This window comes from Pinus tabuliformis, chromosome 6 (genome assembly GCF_031772625.1).
Source record: "Pinus tabuliformis cultivar Carrire ecotype Pingquan chromosome 6, CPIR1, whole genome shotgun sequence".
NCBI classification, from domain to species: Eukaryota; Viridiplantae; Streptophyta; class Pinopsida; order Pinales; family Pinaceae; genus Pinus; species Pinus tabuliformis.
Window position 1 is genome coordinate 1791438935 of NC_142292.1, and position 14567 is coordinate 1791453501.

General features: G+C 36.2%; 2 protein-coding genes across 8 annotated transcripts; one reads left to right on the forward strand and one right to left on the reverse strand.

Moving 5' to 3' along the window:
- Nucleotides 1-2838: 2838 nt before the first annotated feature.
- LOC149266176 (uncharacterized) lies at nucleotides 2839-4155 on the reverse strand. Its single transcript, XM_089407398.1, has one exon. It carries the CDS (start codon nucleotides 4153-4155, stop codon nucleotides 2839-2841), a length of 1317 nt encoding a protein of 438 aa, XP_089263524.1.
- Nucleotides 4156-9578: 5423 nt separating this feature from the next.
- On the forward strand, nucleotides 9579-12176 carry LOC149266177 (uncharacterized). 7 transcript variants are annotated; one of them, XM_089430110.1, is made up of 6 exons: nucleotides 9579-9668; nucleotides 10259-10431; nucleotides 10523-10617; nucleotides 11011-11137; nucleotides 11485-11812; nucleotides 11996-12176. In XM_089430110.1, exons 3-6 carry the CDS (start codon nucleotides 10524-10526, stop codon nucleotides 12029-12031), a joined length of 585 nt encoding a protein of 194 aa, XP_089286236.1. In that variant the 5' UTR covers nucleotides 9579-9668; nucleotides 10259-10431; nucleotide 10523; the 3' UTR covers nucleotides 12032-12176. The 7 variants fall into 7 exon arrangements, 5 of the variants coding, with proteins under 5 accessions (XP_089286236.1, XP_089286226.1, XP_089286234.1 ...); XR_016260116.1 differs by lacking the exons at nucleotides 11485-11812; nucleotides 11996-12176 and adding an exon at nucleotides 10806-10887 and having other exon boundaries at nucleotides 10530-10617; nucleotides 11011-11299; XR_016260117.1 differs by lacking the exons at nucleotides 11485-11812; nucleotides 11996-12176 and adding an exon at nucleotides 10810-10887 and having other exon boundaries at nucleotides 10530-10617; nucleotides 11011-11299.
- Nucleotides 12177-14567: the final 2391 nt, after the last annotated feature.

Sequence of the window (14567 nt, forward strand, 5' to 3'; positions counted from 1 at the left end):
AAAGGTAGCGAAATGGGCAATCATTAGGAATAGGAAAACTATTATTAGAAATAGTCTCAATGATGAGTGATAAATAGGGACTTGCATCACTCTAGATCCTCGTTTGGAATAGTCATGGTTTTCCATGGTGTAAAGGTCCTATCTTAAGTTGGATCCCTAGTGATAATCATATTATTATTTTAGTTGAAACTTGGGAGCATCATGAATCTAGGGTCTTTCACTTTGATGGTTTCACTCTTTGGTCATCTTAGAATAAGAAATCCTCTCGGAGAGGTTTTGGTGGTAACCATGTCATGACTGGCAGAAGGCAATAGGATGTCCAACCATAAACAAGGCAGAATAATCATTTTACATATGCAAGCAAATAAAGCAAATTCTTTACCATGGATAAATGAATAAAGTGTGTCCGGAAAACAGTTACAGGGATAGTATACATGGAAGGAATCATGGAAATGTGGCACAATGATCACAGGTTCATTGTATTGAAGGGTCAGGGTTAAGCCAAGTATTGCAACCTTGATTATCTAGAGCGCATTGCCACTGTTGGAAATGACAAGTGATCACATGCACTCACGTGAAGAATGCAAGTGTGGCAACAATAGAATGGACCTTCAAAGTTCAAGGTGTAGCACATCAAATAGCACGAAAGGAAATGCATAGAGCTCGTAATGTCACCTATCTCATAAGTCTAGGATGCCTAAAGCTTTATTGAAAGGCCAAACAATAATTAATAACCTTACCCTCTACAAGGTGGCACCCAACACCTAAATAGGCACAATTTAAAAATTAATGAATGCCACACGCTCCTACAAGTCGAATGTTACACCAGACCCAAGAAATCTTAATGGAGATTAGGAATTGATTTAGATATCATAAATACACGAAGTAATGCCTGAGTACCACGATTTCAGCGTACTGCAGAAAGTACATTGATAATTCAAATGAGTAACATGCTATATAAATGTTTATGGATTTTTACATTAGAGAAATAAACCACCAACTGTCAACATCAAGCCACAAGATGTTATAAAAGGATGAAGGTCCAAAGATAGTTTAAATGTGAGCAATGATAGGTAAGGGCATGTTCTTACTAATTTGTACACATAGTGTGACATAGATGTAAAGTTCAATAAATTTACAATAGAGTTTGATACAGAGCCTTGCTTATACCCCTATTCTATAGTTTTACCCAAATGATAATCCAAGATATACCATACTTACACCAAAGGTAAGTATTGAATAAGAATACATGTATTAATATGGTATAAACTGGAAAAGTAGAATTGATGCACTAGTTGGGTAGCAAAGACAGCATATGAGTTGGTGAAGGGGTATAAGAATTGCGCCTTCGTAGAATTCAGGCATCGATTGGAACGGTAGTGCATTGTAAAGTCCATAAAGATAATACATCATAAGGTATTATATAGCTATTAAGAAGTGCGTTTAAGTCAGAACTCAATAGATGGAATAATGATGACATTGCAAGCATTACTAGCATATAAACTTTAGCTAGTTAAATGGGTGATTCCCCTACACTTATTCATTGTTTAGATGAGACCTAAAAATAAGTGAATATTATGGGGAGGGGGAGGTGATGGAAATTCTCTAGGAACCAAAAAAAAACTTTTACTATATTAATAGAGATGTCACATTCTCTTTACCATGTTTAGTTTCCATTCAAAAGCCTGAGAATATTTTATTGTTAAAAGGTGTGAGAAGAATTAAAAATCAATTTGAAAAAAGGGGCCAAATTGTTTGTTGAGGATGTAAATACTGCTTGAGACCCAAATTATTATATAAGGCCAAGGGAAAATAATTAAGAAAAGGAGTCAAATAATCTTGGGAGGAAGAAATTATGACCCAATATTTATTTGTGAAGGCCGTTAGTGTTGGATGTTAAGAATTTAACCTTCTCCAGATTGAAATTGTCCATTTTTGGGTTTATGGAGACCATCGTATATTGCGAGTTGAGAGGAAGAAATCCAATCAGTCTTAGGTTGAGCTTATCTATTTATTTTTTGGTTGCATGTTCTTGTCTATTATTGAGGCTGAGTATCCATCTATATTTCAGATTTAGAGATTCAATCCAATTATTGTTTGGAAGATTGGTCACTCCTTTATGAAGTCACGGTGTGCTATTAGGGACTCTTTGAAGTGAGACTAAGCTAACTTGCATCAAACTAATTCTATTCATCCTATGGTTACCATGTAATCCGTTCTAGTAATTGAAGTATGAGTTCCAAATGGGAATCAAATAATTTGGTTAATTGTGCATCCACACCTTGAGTTAAGCTTATCATTATGCCATTGTTGTAGTTGTGACAGAGGTAGAAATATGGAGGAATAAGAGGTTGAACCCAATACTGAAGACCAAGGACTCAACGAAGTCCAGTCACTACACTACATTTTTTTGTTCTTCAACTTAGACTAAGTTGAAATCAGTTCCAAATTTTATAAAAGTTAAAACATAAATTCATGAACAATGTTGTTATTTAACACACACCGATTTGATTATTCTCCATTCTTATTACATCCAGAGTTAAAATAAACTTAGGCAGTTATAATTAACCATGTGTTAAATAACAAATAACCTTACCGTACCGACAAAGAAATGGTGTGATATTGTGACTAGCGACCAGTGATGACAAACAATAAATAATAAGAGAGTCTAAGAAACAAAAAAAAATTACAGTGTAACGATTGCAGATTGATAAGAACAAGAAATAAGAATTAGAATTATAATGTGATCAACGAGAAAGGACAATAACAGTGTGACAAATAACTAAATGATGCGTGATACTGTAAGAGGTAAATGTTTTTTTGACGATGGATTAAACTCTATTCACTCATATCCTCATACTCCATCCAAGCATCATAGGGAAAATTCTTTGACCACACACAACAAATTCCCTCTTCATTAGCTGTGAAAATTTCTCCAGTTCTTTCGTCGTATGCAAGTGCCACGATTTGCTCTGACAATGCAGCCTCTCTGATCTGAGAACGACCCTCAGTCGTAATCTTTGCGAGACATTCTCCTGTAATAATGTTGCTAATATTGATCGTACAATAATCAAACAGCTTCACTCCATCACAGACGGAAATGATAATATCCTGCTCGTTTAAAATGTAGGTTCCCCTCTGAAACTTGTCAAAGACGGGCATACAGATCGGATGGTCTTCAAATGTGATCAAAATGTCACCTCGCGTATCACACAGGTGAAGGCTTCGACTTCTGGTGTAGCACAAGAAACGGTCCAATTTAGGTAGATAGTAAGGTTCCACCATTGCTTCTAAATTTGTTGGTATTACTTGAGGGACCTCACCAGATATATCAATCACTTGCATATTCCGGCCATGTTGCTGCAGACATATTCTATCATCGCCGCAGAGCGTAGCGAACTGTAACATAGTTTCATGGTTGAGATGGAGGATACCTTCCTGACACAGTTCTCCATCCCGTTTCGAATAAATTTTGAACGATACATCGCTCGTATTTCTTGGGAATCCTCCATCGAAATCTATTGCTACGTACATATTTCCACGACTTTGAAAAAACCATTCTATGTTCCTTTCAACTTGTATACCTCTTTCAAATGGTATACCTCTTTCGAGTGATATGGTGAATATCTGATTGTATTCTTTCAAATCAAAAACTTTGAACACTCTCTCTTTTTTATTGTAAATCACGCCTCTACAATTTGCAATATCGAAATCCCAAGTAACTGTGTCCGCTTCTTCGGCATAAATTTCTCTGTATTCGTTTGTTCGTCCTGCTTTTATAGATGCTATTTCCACGCTTAAAATCTTGAGGCAGGGCAAAGATTGATGATAACCAACTATTATGACTGAATTATTATTAGAATTGTAGTAGGCAGACACAGTCTCCATCTCCGTCAGACAATTCAGTATTATGGGTCTATCATATTCGTCCTTCAAAGGCAAGATTTTCCCCTCTCGTCCAAATGGAATGAGATGGCCATTGCAAAAAAGGCATATTATGTCATCTGCTATAACCAAGTGTGTGACCCTTTCGTGTCGGTAGAAGACATGTAAATGGTAATCCCAGAAACTATTTAGCCGTTTCCCGTTTAACTCTCGGTGTTGCAGGCGGTGGAAGGAATTCCTAGACAAACACTTATCCCCGTGCGTCGACATTTTCTATCTTCTGTGAAAAGTCACTGTGGGTATTGCTGTGGACGCCTGAGCGTTAATGTAGATGTAAACAATAAAGTATATTTCTTTCTTTCACTCCCAATCGCTTTTTATTTCACACGTTCATGCAAGTTATAACAAAGTTGTTTTATTCTTTGCTCGTCGAACGTAGAGAGATTTTCATCTTAGATTCATACTTTACCAAATGAATAATGTAATATAAGTAGACATATGGATATATGTTGTTGTTATTATTATTATTATTAATGGAGTCGACATTACTTTTTCACTATTTGTCTAGAGATAGAATTTCTATTGTTATAATTTATTTATAATTAATTATTAGGTAAACGCGAGATATTAAACCTCTATGGAATATGGCATATATTCACACCTGTATTCGCAAATAAATATTTTGGATTTGTCTCCAAGTTAATTATGGTCTTTTAATTAATTGAGCCCACAGCCTCATTCTACACCTGAGTATGATGTGTAAGTCTGTCGACCCTCATCAAAGGTGAAATTTTGCTCATGTCTACTAAAATAAAAATTTTGAAAATCTCAAAAATAAGAAATATTAAATAACTATACAAAACATTTAAATAATGTTTGCTCATAAAAAAATTGTAGGTGAAGAAATTGAATCGTGATGGGCTCATGATATATCTTTATTTGAAATAGATCTACGCTGGTTTATTTCAAATTGATTAATTAAAGAAAATGTCATATAACATATTGTAACAAAAGCTATTTACAAGTTCAACATGTCTATGGTAAGCTGGAGTGAATGTACAAGGTTAAAAATTTTCTCCATGCTTTTTAAAATGCATATATGTTTAACTCCTATATTAATTTATTATTTAATAATAATTTAAAATAAAGATGCAGCTTAGTTAGTTTTTATAATTTTGTTTAATAAATTTAGTATATATATATATATATATATATATATATATATTCATGAGACAAGTATTATTCTCACACGTTTTTTTTTTAACTCCTATCCATTATCCAACCAATAAATAATTACTATTTGATCTTTGTGTTAGATGTAATAGTCCTTGGCTTGCCTACATTTACCATAGAATTTAACCAGCATTATATGGTTGTTCACTTTATGCATTGCTCACTAGAAAATTATTGTATATATAATATTTCTTAGTTCCTACAATTAATTTCCTCTGATTCATGGGCTTGTTAGTCAACCTTCTCACATAAGAAAGACTATAAGTATGATTCACAAATATTTAACAATGGTGGTCCAATACTGGTGCCGACCGAGTATGAAGAAACGTCGCCACGGAAACATGACTTTCACCTAAGAATCATGATGCAAAAGAGATCACCACGGAGTGTGCCGAATCTAGCTTTCGACATAGGAGTTAGAGAGGCCAAGAGTTGTTCGTATAACCTATCCCAATAATAAAACTAGAAGCATTAGATCCATTTAAGCAAAAAAAACAACAGTTCCAAATTTTAGACAAAAATTGTATGAGAAATGAATCATCGTAATGGGTGGGAAATCCCTTAATCTATCACCAAAAAACCTATTTACATATTACCTAAGAGACTATGGTGCTGAGGGTAAACATACAAAGAGTTCAGTGATTCGATATTGACCATCTTCCAAATTTCTAAACAATTGAAGGAATCTTGTAAGTAGATGAAGTTTGATTAAAAAACATAGCAATTCGGTTGAATAAGGGACAAGATAAAGTGTGAAGATATAAAGATAAATTAACTTTATCATAGTGAAGACCATTACTAGAAATGATCAAGAAGATTCTATTGGAATATGTAACCCTTGCATTGTCGAATAAAGAACTAGGCTACCAATGACTAGCGAGAATACACAGCAATAGATAGTGAAAATTAATAAACTAGAATATGAATTAGAAACAAAGTGTCTTAAGAAAATTGATGGACACTTTTTGAAGACACCTCATAAGGTGCATGTCACGAAAATACCCTGAACATCTATGTACAAAAAGGTAAAGAAAAATGTCGAGTTAGAGGGAGGTGAAATTTTCATTGCCTCCATCGCCTCTGTATGTCATCGGGAGGCTCTGTATCTAGGGGCGATCTCGGAAAAGAGTTATAGGGATAGTATACATGGAAGGAATCATGGCAAAGTGGCACAATGATCACAAGTTCATTGTATTGAAGGGTCAGGGTTAAGGCAAGTATTGCAACCTTGATTATCTAGAGCGCATTGCCACTGTTGGAAATGACAAGTGATCACATGCGCTCACGTGAAGAATGCAAGCGTGGCAACAGTAGAATGGACCTTCAAAGTTCAAGATGGAGCGCATCAATAGCACCCAAGGAAATGCACAAATATTGTAATATCACCTCTCTAGTAAGTATAGGATCCCTTAAGCTTTATTGAAAGGCCAAACAATAATTAATAACATTACCCTCTACAAGGTGGGACCCAACACCTAAATAGGTGCAGTTTAGAAGTAATTTAATGCCACACGATCCTACTAGTCGAATGTTACACCAGACCCAAGAAAGCTTAATGGAGATTAGGAATTGATTTAGATATCATAAATACACGAATTAATGCCTGAGTACCGTGATTTTAGCACAGTGTGGAAAGTACATGGATAATTCAAATGAGTAACATACTTTATAAATGCTTATGGATTTTTACATTAGAGAAATAAACTACCAACTGTCAACATCAAGCCACAAAATGTTATAGTAAGATGAACATCCAAAGATAGTTTAAAAATGAGCAATGATAGGTAAGGGCATGTTCTTACTAATTTTTAAAAATAGTGTGACATAGATGTAAAGTTCAATAAATTTACAATAGAGTTCGATAGAGAGCCTTGCTTATACCCCTATTCTATAGCTTTACCTAAATGATAATCTAAGATATACCATACTTACACCAAAGGTAAGTATTGAATAAAAATACATGTATTAATATGGTATAAACTGGAAAAGCAGAACTCATGCACTAGTTGGGTCGCAAAGACAACATAAGAGTTGGTGAAGGGGTATAAGAATTGCGCCTTCGTAGAATTCAGGAATTGATTGGAACAATAGTGCATCGTAAATTCCATAAAGATAATACATCATAAGGTATTATATAGCTATTAAGAAGTGCGTTTAAGTCAGAACTCAACAGATGGAATAATTATGACATTGCAAGCATTACTAGCATATAAACTTTAGCTACTTAAATGTGTGATTCCCCTACACTTATTCATTGTTCAGATGGGACCTAAAACTAAAGGAATATTATAAGGGGGCGGGGGGGCAAGGTCATGTTAATTCTCTAGGAACCAAATAAAAAAAATATTCTTGTATTATATCAATAGAGATGTCACATTCTGTTTAGCATGTTTTGTATCCATTCAAAAGCCTGAGAATAATTTATTGTTGAAAGGCCTAAGAAGAATTAAAAATCAATTTGAAAAAAGGGGCCAAATTATTTGTTGAGGATGTAAATATTGCTTGAGACCCAAATTATTTTGTAAGGCCAGGGGAAAATAATTAACAAAAGGAGTCAAATAATCTTGGGAGGAAGAAATTATGACCCAATATTTATTTGTGAAGGTCGTGGGTGTTGGATGTTATAAATTTAACCTTCACCAGATTAAAATTGTCCATTTTTGGGTTTGTGGAGACCATCGTATATTCCGAGCTGAGAGGAAGAAATCCAATCAGTCTCAGGTTGAGCTTATCTCTTTATTTGTTGGGTGCATGTTCTTATCTATTATTGAGGCTGAGTATCCATCTATATTTCAGACCTAGAGATTGAATCCAATTATTCTCTGGAAGATTGATTACTCCTTTATGAAGTCACGGTGCGTTGTTAGGTACTCTTTGAAGTGAGACTAAGCTAACTTGCATCAAACTAATTCCATTCATCCTATGGTTACCATGTAATCCGTTCTAGTAATTGAAGTATGAGTTCCAAATGAGAATCAAATAATTCGGTTAATTGTGCATCCACGCCTTGAGTTAAGCTTATCATTATGGCATTGTTGTAGTTGGGACAGAGGTAGAAATATGGAGGAATAGTAGGTTGAACCCAATAGGATTTTAATTGTAGAAGTGTAAGAAAAATTAGAAGTCTATTGAAGTAACATTGGTGTACGAGGGTCGAACTTTATCTCTGTCCTAAAGTAAGATGAATTCTATGTGGGATCTAGAGGGTATAGAAGTCAAAATTTATGTGCCAAAAAGGAGTTGAAATTGTCATTCAGGGTGGATGTGGGTAGAGTAGTTTATTTCTTGAACCAATATAAATAAATCAGATCAAACTTCAATCACCATCTAGACATAAAATATTTTCTAGAATTTTCGCTAATTCTTACAACTTGAGTTGGTCATTTTCTCTTCTATTTTCTCAACTAGGAGGGAGGGGTATTAAGAAACGTTTTCATATCCAAGTGATAGTGAATAAGCAGGCCAAATCATTCCATTATATATCTGGTGTTGAGGTTATCTACAAACTAAATGTGAATGTATTCCAAAGGGAAAAGAGAGGATTATGCTAACAAGTGTTTGACGAAAACTTCGACTTAGTTTTCCTTCATTCCTAGTTGATCATGACTTTTATTGCCAGAGAATGAATCAATGTCAACTTACGATTTTCAATTTATGTAGTAAAGTGAAAGGCTTGTCACTCTTGGCATATTTATTAATCCATTTGTCACACATCTCGAGCTTGATGTTATGTCTCTATTCCAATTTCCACTACTATTATGTTTTTCTTAAATAAATCATATCATGAACTAGTTGAAATTTCGGTTTCTATGCTATCATATGTTTTAAAGAATGCACATACAACAGACCGTGCACCCACTTATTAGTCCCTGCCATCTGGCATCCGGCAGGGACTATAGTAACCGTTCGGAGGGCAGATAACATTAATTCGCCGGGTTTTTTAGTGGTATTTTTGGTTATATCCTAAAGTTTGCAGTTGAACTTCTGTTGGCCATCTTATTTGGCCTCTTCCCGAGGCGGAAGAGGCCGGACCATATCTTAAACTCGTACTTACCCACAATCACAATCAACTAGCCTTGACGGTTTGCGGTTTCGATTTAATGCTGACATTAATTTACTGTTAAGTGCGAATGGGATACATATGCTAAGTTGCTTGTTCTTTTGCAGGTGTCGGCTGTATGGTCAAGTTTTGCATGGCGGGAGGTGTCTTTGTGCGAAGCATGTGCGTGCTACATGCACAGCAGCTGTGCAGTCCCGCTGTTATAACCTTCCGCCACCGGTGCTAATGTAGTCCAGTACGTTGCCTCTGGGTTTTATTTCTAACTGCCCTTCGCTGATCAGATCGAGCTTAACAACAGCTTCAATAGATTGTATAGCAGTGGATCTCACAGATCGTATAGTAGCCTCAACACAACGCTCAACAATGGATCTTGATGCATCGCTTGTCGATTCCACGGATAAGGATCTTGATGCATCGCTTGTCGATTCCACGGATAACGAGTCCGGCCTCCTCCTCAGCAGTCCGACTGACTCTCAAATCGATTTCTCAAGTAAGATCTCTCATACAGCTACTTTCTAGCGCCTTTTTATTGAATTCTTTAAATGTTTTAACTCGCTCCTTGTACCTGTTATTCCTTAATTTTCACAGAAACTATTTATTTCCGAAAAAAATTCAAGGGAAACCAGGGTTATAAGAATGACGTATTTTACCCGTTTATCGATGATTATTACCTGTAAAATATTATACGCTCCGGCTTGTGTCCTGTATTCCTTCTGAATGAAATCAACAATTCCCTGAGAGAATTGATATGCTTTCATATTTCAGTTTCAAAAGCCAAACCAAATAGGAACAGAATGAAAAATATTATAAGCAGAGATGCAAAAGAAGAATTTAGAATGACCCCTCTTTCATGCTTGCACAAACATTGCTTCAAAAAAGCTTAATTCAGTCAAGCAGGTCAAACACTCGGCCACATTTGCACATATTTTCTGTTTTTAGGGATAGACAAGAAATGTATACTTTATCATGCCTCCAGTTGCAGACCCTCGCACAGGATCCTGCCAGACTTGTAAAGATCCTGAATGAGTTCCTGACGATGTGCCTGAGCACAAACTAAGCCTGCATATTTAGTGACTTCAGGCCAATCTTGAGACGCTACAACCTGAAGAAACGCATCAAACAAAGAGCCATTATTATTAAATCTGTCATATGCGCAAGAAAGAACAAACTCCAAAGATTCAAGCAAATCTGGGTCAAAACTTACAGCAGCTATCGATATTCTACACACAAAAGAGCTTGCGTTGAGACTCGAGGTAACCTTAATCTTGAGCTACGTTTTCCATAACCGCTCAAATTTACAATTTTTTTACAAGGAATAAACATTTAACACAAGTTTCCGTCTAGAATGCAGAAAATGAAGGCCAATGTGACAGCAAATTCTATCCATCCACGCATTGTAAGGACCAGAATTACTAGAGACGGCGACGGACTTCTCACAGGTAACAGTAATATGTTTATCTTGCTTTGTTATTTTTTGTATTTTCTTCTTGGAAGCTACCCTGCAGCTCAATATCATATTCTCGGAAAAATTGATGAAATAATTGCTTTGCCTTCTGCCGATTTGGTTTTCTTCCTTGCATCAAAACTTCTCAAATCGATTTATGTTGACGATGCGACGCTGTTGAAGAAAGCTATGGACGGCATGGAGAAATAGTTCCGAAGCCTCCTCGGGGAGCTCTCGCCAGATTGTCTCGTCCATAGCCGCACTGGTAACCTGGCCATTTATACCCTTCCTCCTAAGTACACGAAAACCCTCAGTAAACAGTAAGACTACCTTGAGTAAACAGTAAGACTAGACTAGATTCTTATTATTTGTAGCATGGTTCTGGCAGTGTTTTGCAGGTCTGGAGAGCCATGTTTCAGGTCTGGAGAGCCATGTTTCAGGCACAAGTGTTGCAGATTTGGAGAGCCATGGTGGTTCTCATGGCCTTGTTTCCCACGTTCCGTACAAACACGTTGGTGCGTACAAACACGTTGCTGCATGCATGTCCATCACATGTCTCCTGTGTAACGTGTGGCCTCGTCTTAAAATATATTTGTTAACGATATCGAAATCCATTACAAGTAATTATTACCTATGAAACGGGCGTTGCGTTGGGTAGATACATTATTATCCTAACATTTTGCTTACTTTTACATAGCTACGTAATTATTACAATTTACAATCCATAAGCCTTGAAGCAGATTTTAATATTGTCGGCCAATGAGATTCTCTCTGCAAGAAGGTTTTCTGTTTACTTAAATTCTCATTTTCTGCGTACCCACTGTTACAATCCTTCTGAATCAATGCAATTCAATCCTTCTAGCGGTGACAACTCTTTCGAAGGAATGCAAATCAATCCAAAATTCGACCCCACTCAAGATGCCGAAAGTTTTACCAGAACGCAGCCTTCGCTCATGCGAGATCTTCATCAAAATATGTTCTCCTTTCAAACTCATACTTCCTCGGTTGCTCATTATCCCCGGAAGCCCGTCGCTAAGCATCCCAACGAAGCCGTTTTAGGTAAAAAGATTTTGGAGACATGGAAGGATTCAGCTCCACGACGTTCAAACTCCTCAGAAATGTCATCTCTGTCTAAGAACCAGAAGTTGGCAAACTCTAAAGAGATGGAATATACAACTGTCATAACTCCGGTAAAGCTTTTAAATCACTGCAAATTCCTCTCTTTTGGTTGTACATTCTGTGAATTTCTATGCATTTTGTGCTGTTTAAAATCTAAATATGATTAATTGTTACAATCTGGCATGTTAACTGCGATATTATGTTGATACTTTTGATAATAATGTGCACTAATTTATCAAATTCACTGTATCCAGGGCATGGAGACAAGCAAAAGGAAATCAATCATATGATTAGATATTTGCTAAAAATTATAATGAAAGATTAGAAAAGCTTAATCATTCGATTCTTTTATTTGTACGACTAAGAACGCTCATAGAGTCGCTGTGAAAGACGAAATATTTTTATAATTTAGGTTGAAACATTCATAGACTTTCACTCGGTTTGCGTGCTTCCCTCTTGGCTCGTCCTTACAGTGATATCCCACGGTTTCCACGCGCATTGTCCTGAAACTAACCATATTTATATGCTGCCAATCACTTGGGGTGAGTTGTTTTAGCTATGACTTGGCATAAATCACTAAAAAAATATGAAACAAACTGTGAATACTAAGATTTAGGTAAAGCTACAATGATTTACCTTTAAAGTCATAGCTAAAATAACTATGTCTAAGCACATGAACAATATAAGCTCTAGACATGAACAATATAAGCAGGCTCAACTTCACGCAGGGACTCGCTGCCTCGCAGCTCCCCTTGTTATGTGAAATGAAACTCAATGCAATAGTTTAATTCATTTTTGAACATTTTGAAGATATATAAAGAACACCTTATTATTACCATAACATATCCTCTACAAACATTATGAAGATTCCCGTAGAGAAAGTATGTATTTATGGGAAAAATATAAACTATATGTGGTCGAAGTGTTTGGCACACATAGATATTTGTACAGAGTTGCCGAGGTAAAGTTGCTTACAGTAGTGCGTATAGAGCCTCTCTTCTATACAATGTTTCCTATAGGAATATGATACTATTATAAATGGTCTGTTCATAGGAATGCTTTACATTTACTCCTTCAAATCAACTTTACGGGTGTCCACTTGTTGCTTCTTTGTAAAACGGTCCATATCTTGTATCCTAGTGTTGGTTAATGCATAAGAAGAGGTATGTGATATTTTTTTTAAAAGGCTTGAATGAGTTAGAGTCTTGAGTTTTCATGATTATCCCTAATCATTGCATTGTTATGTTGTAAGTAGGGAGAGTGATAGTCAAAACAAATTGATGTAAAACATGGATGAAACATTCATCAACTCCCTTACTAAAATAACAACAAAAATTAACAGATCACTTTGCAAGGGAATACTTTCTATGCTAAAACAAGAGGAACCTTAAGAAGAGCATGATTTGGGACTGAAAATTGTTTCACTTGCAACAATTTTTCAATACATGGTTGTTACAGTAAAATCCATTTTAAACTTAGAAAATAATTCTTCACTCCTCTCTAAGGTGGATCAATTATATTGGAAGAGTTAGATTTGGGATTTAAAACTAGTCATGATTTCCTTAGCACAACACAACTATTTGAAGAACCCTTGTATAGGATTCAAACTTCTAGTTTCCTCATGCCTCAGTAGCATCATGATGTTGACTTTATATATACCCCTTTATAGTGACTGGATTATGAGGAGAGCCTTCATATTGATAATGGATACCTTTGAGGATTTTGATAACATTGAGGGCCCTGCCTTTTAGAAGAAGTTAGATATTCTAGATGCCATGTCCTTAGTTAGACCTTATGAGTTCATGTTTGAGTGTGAGTGCGATGACTTGATGCTAGAGATGTTCCAACGCTTATTCAATATTAGGAAACATCATTATGACATAGTCATAACACACATGCAATCCCTTTTGTCTTCATGTATGGGAGGCCATGACGCCATTTCCAGGAAGTTGAAATCTAGATTGTTGGCCATTTAGAGGAGAGACAAATTGGTCTCACATTTTTCTTATGAATTAGATTAAAGGTTGGTTAAGAAAAAACATTGGTCTATTCATGCGATACTTTACCCAAGAGGATTTACAAGGGATTAGTGGTGACCACCCACACAAAAAGAATGATTTGAGGAGGAATTGTATTTACTTAATTTACAAGGAATCTTGGGGACCTAAACCACTAAATATTGAGCAATTCAAAGCAGATGGGAGAGTTCGAGTAGGAGGAAGTTCCTTCTAACTTATAATACGGGGATTATTCTTTGTATGAGTCCACAGGTTCATATGAGGATGCCTTTGAGGAGCATCAAAAGTTATGAGGAGTTCTTGATAGCAAGTTGGATATATATTGCAGTGTGTATGGTGAGTAGCTAGCGGACCCTATGAGAGACATTCAAGTGAATGAGTCACTAGTGAGGATTCAACGTCAATAGAAAATGGTGGGGCATGAGTCATACTAGGAGGATGATATGCACAGTATGAATGATTAGGCATTTTTGGAGAGCCATTTTGTGACCCATGATGAGCCGATGCTGAGGGAGGATGAGCAACAGTCCATTAGCTCAACCATTGGCAAGAAGCATATAGTTGTATAGATAACTAGTGGCGTGGTAGTATTTACAGACACTTGTCATCATGAGGTGTTAGAGTGTGACATCATAGTTCCATAGAAGGTTAGTAGATCAAAGGAGCTTAGAGTTTCCAGTCAGATGAGGGATGATATTTTTGAGATGTTGATGCATCTATATTTGGGCCTACCTTATCATGAGGTGCGGGTGGACACACTGGAAGTTGACAAAGATGAAGTACTTTAAGGGAGCAGCTCCCTCCAGGG

What these genes read in the sequence shown, in the direction of transcription:
- LOC149266176 (XM_089407398.1), bottom strand. Translation starts at nt 4,155, where the DNA reads ATGTCGACGCACGGGGATAAGTGTTTGTCTAGGAATTCCTTCCACCGC.
- LOC149266177 (XM_089430100.1), top strand. Translation starts at nt 10,524, where the DNA reads ATGCAGAAAATGAAGGCCAATGTGACAGCAAATTCTATCCATCCACGC. An exon ending in CGGCGACGGACTTCTCACAG is followed by an intron (nt 10,618 to 11,010) that starts GTAACAGTAATA and finishes TGGTTCTGGCAG; the next exon opens with TGTTTTGCAGGTCTGGAGAG. An exon ending in CGTTCCGTACAAACACGTTG is followed by an intron (nt 11,138 to 11,484) that starts GTGCGTACAAAC and finishes CAATCCTTCTAG; the next exon opens with CGGTGACAACTCTTTCGAAG.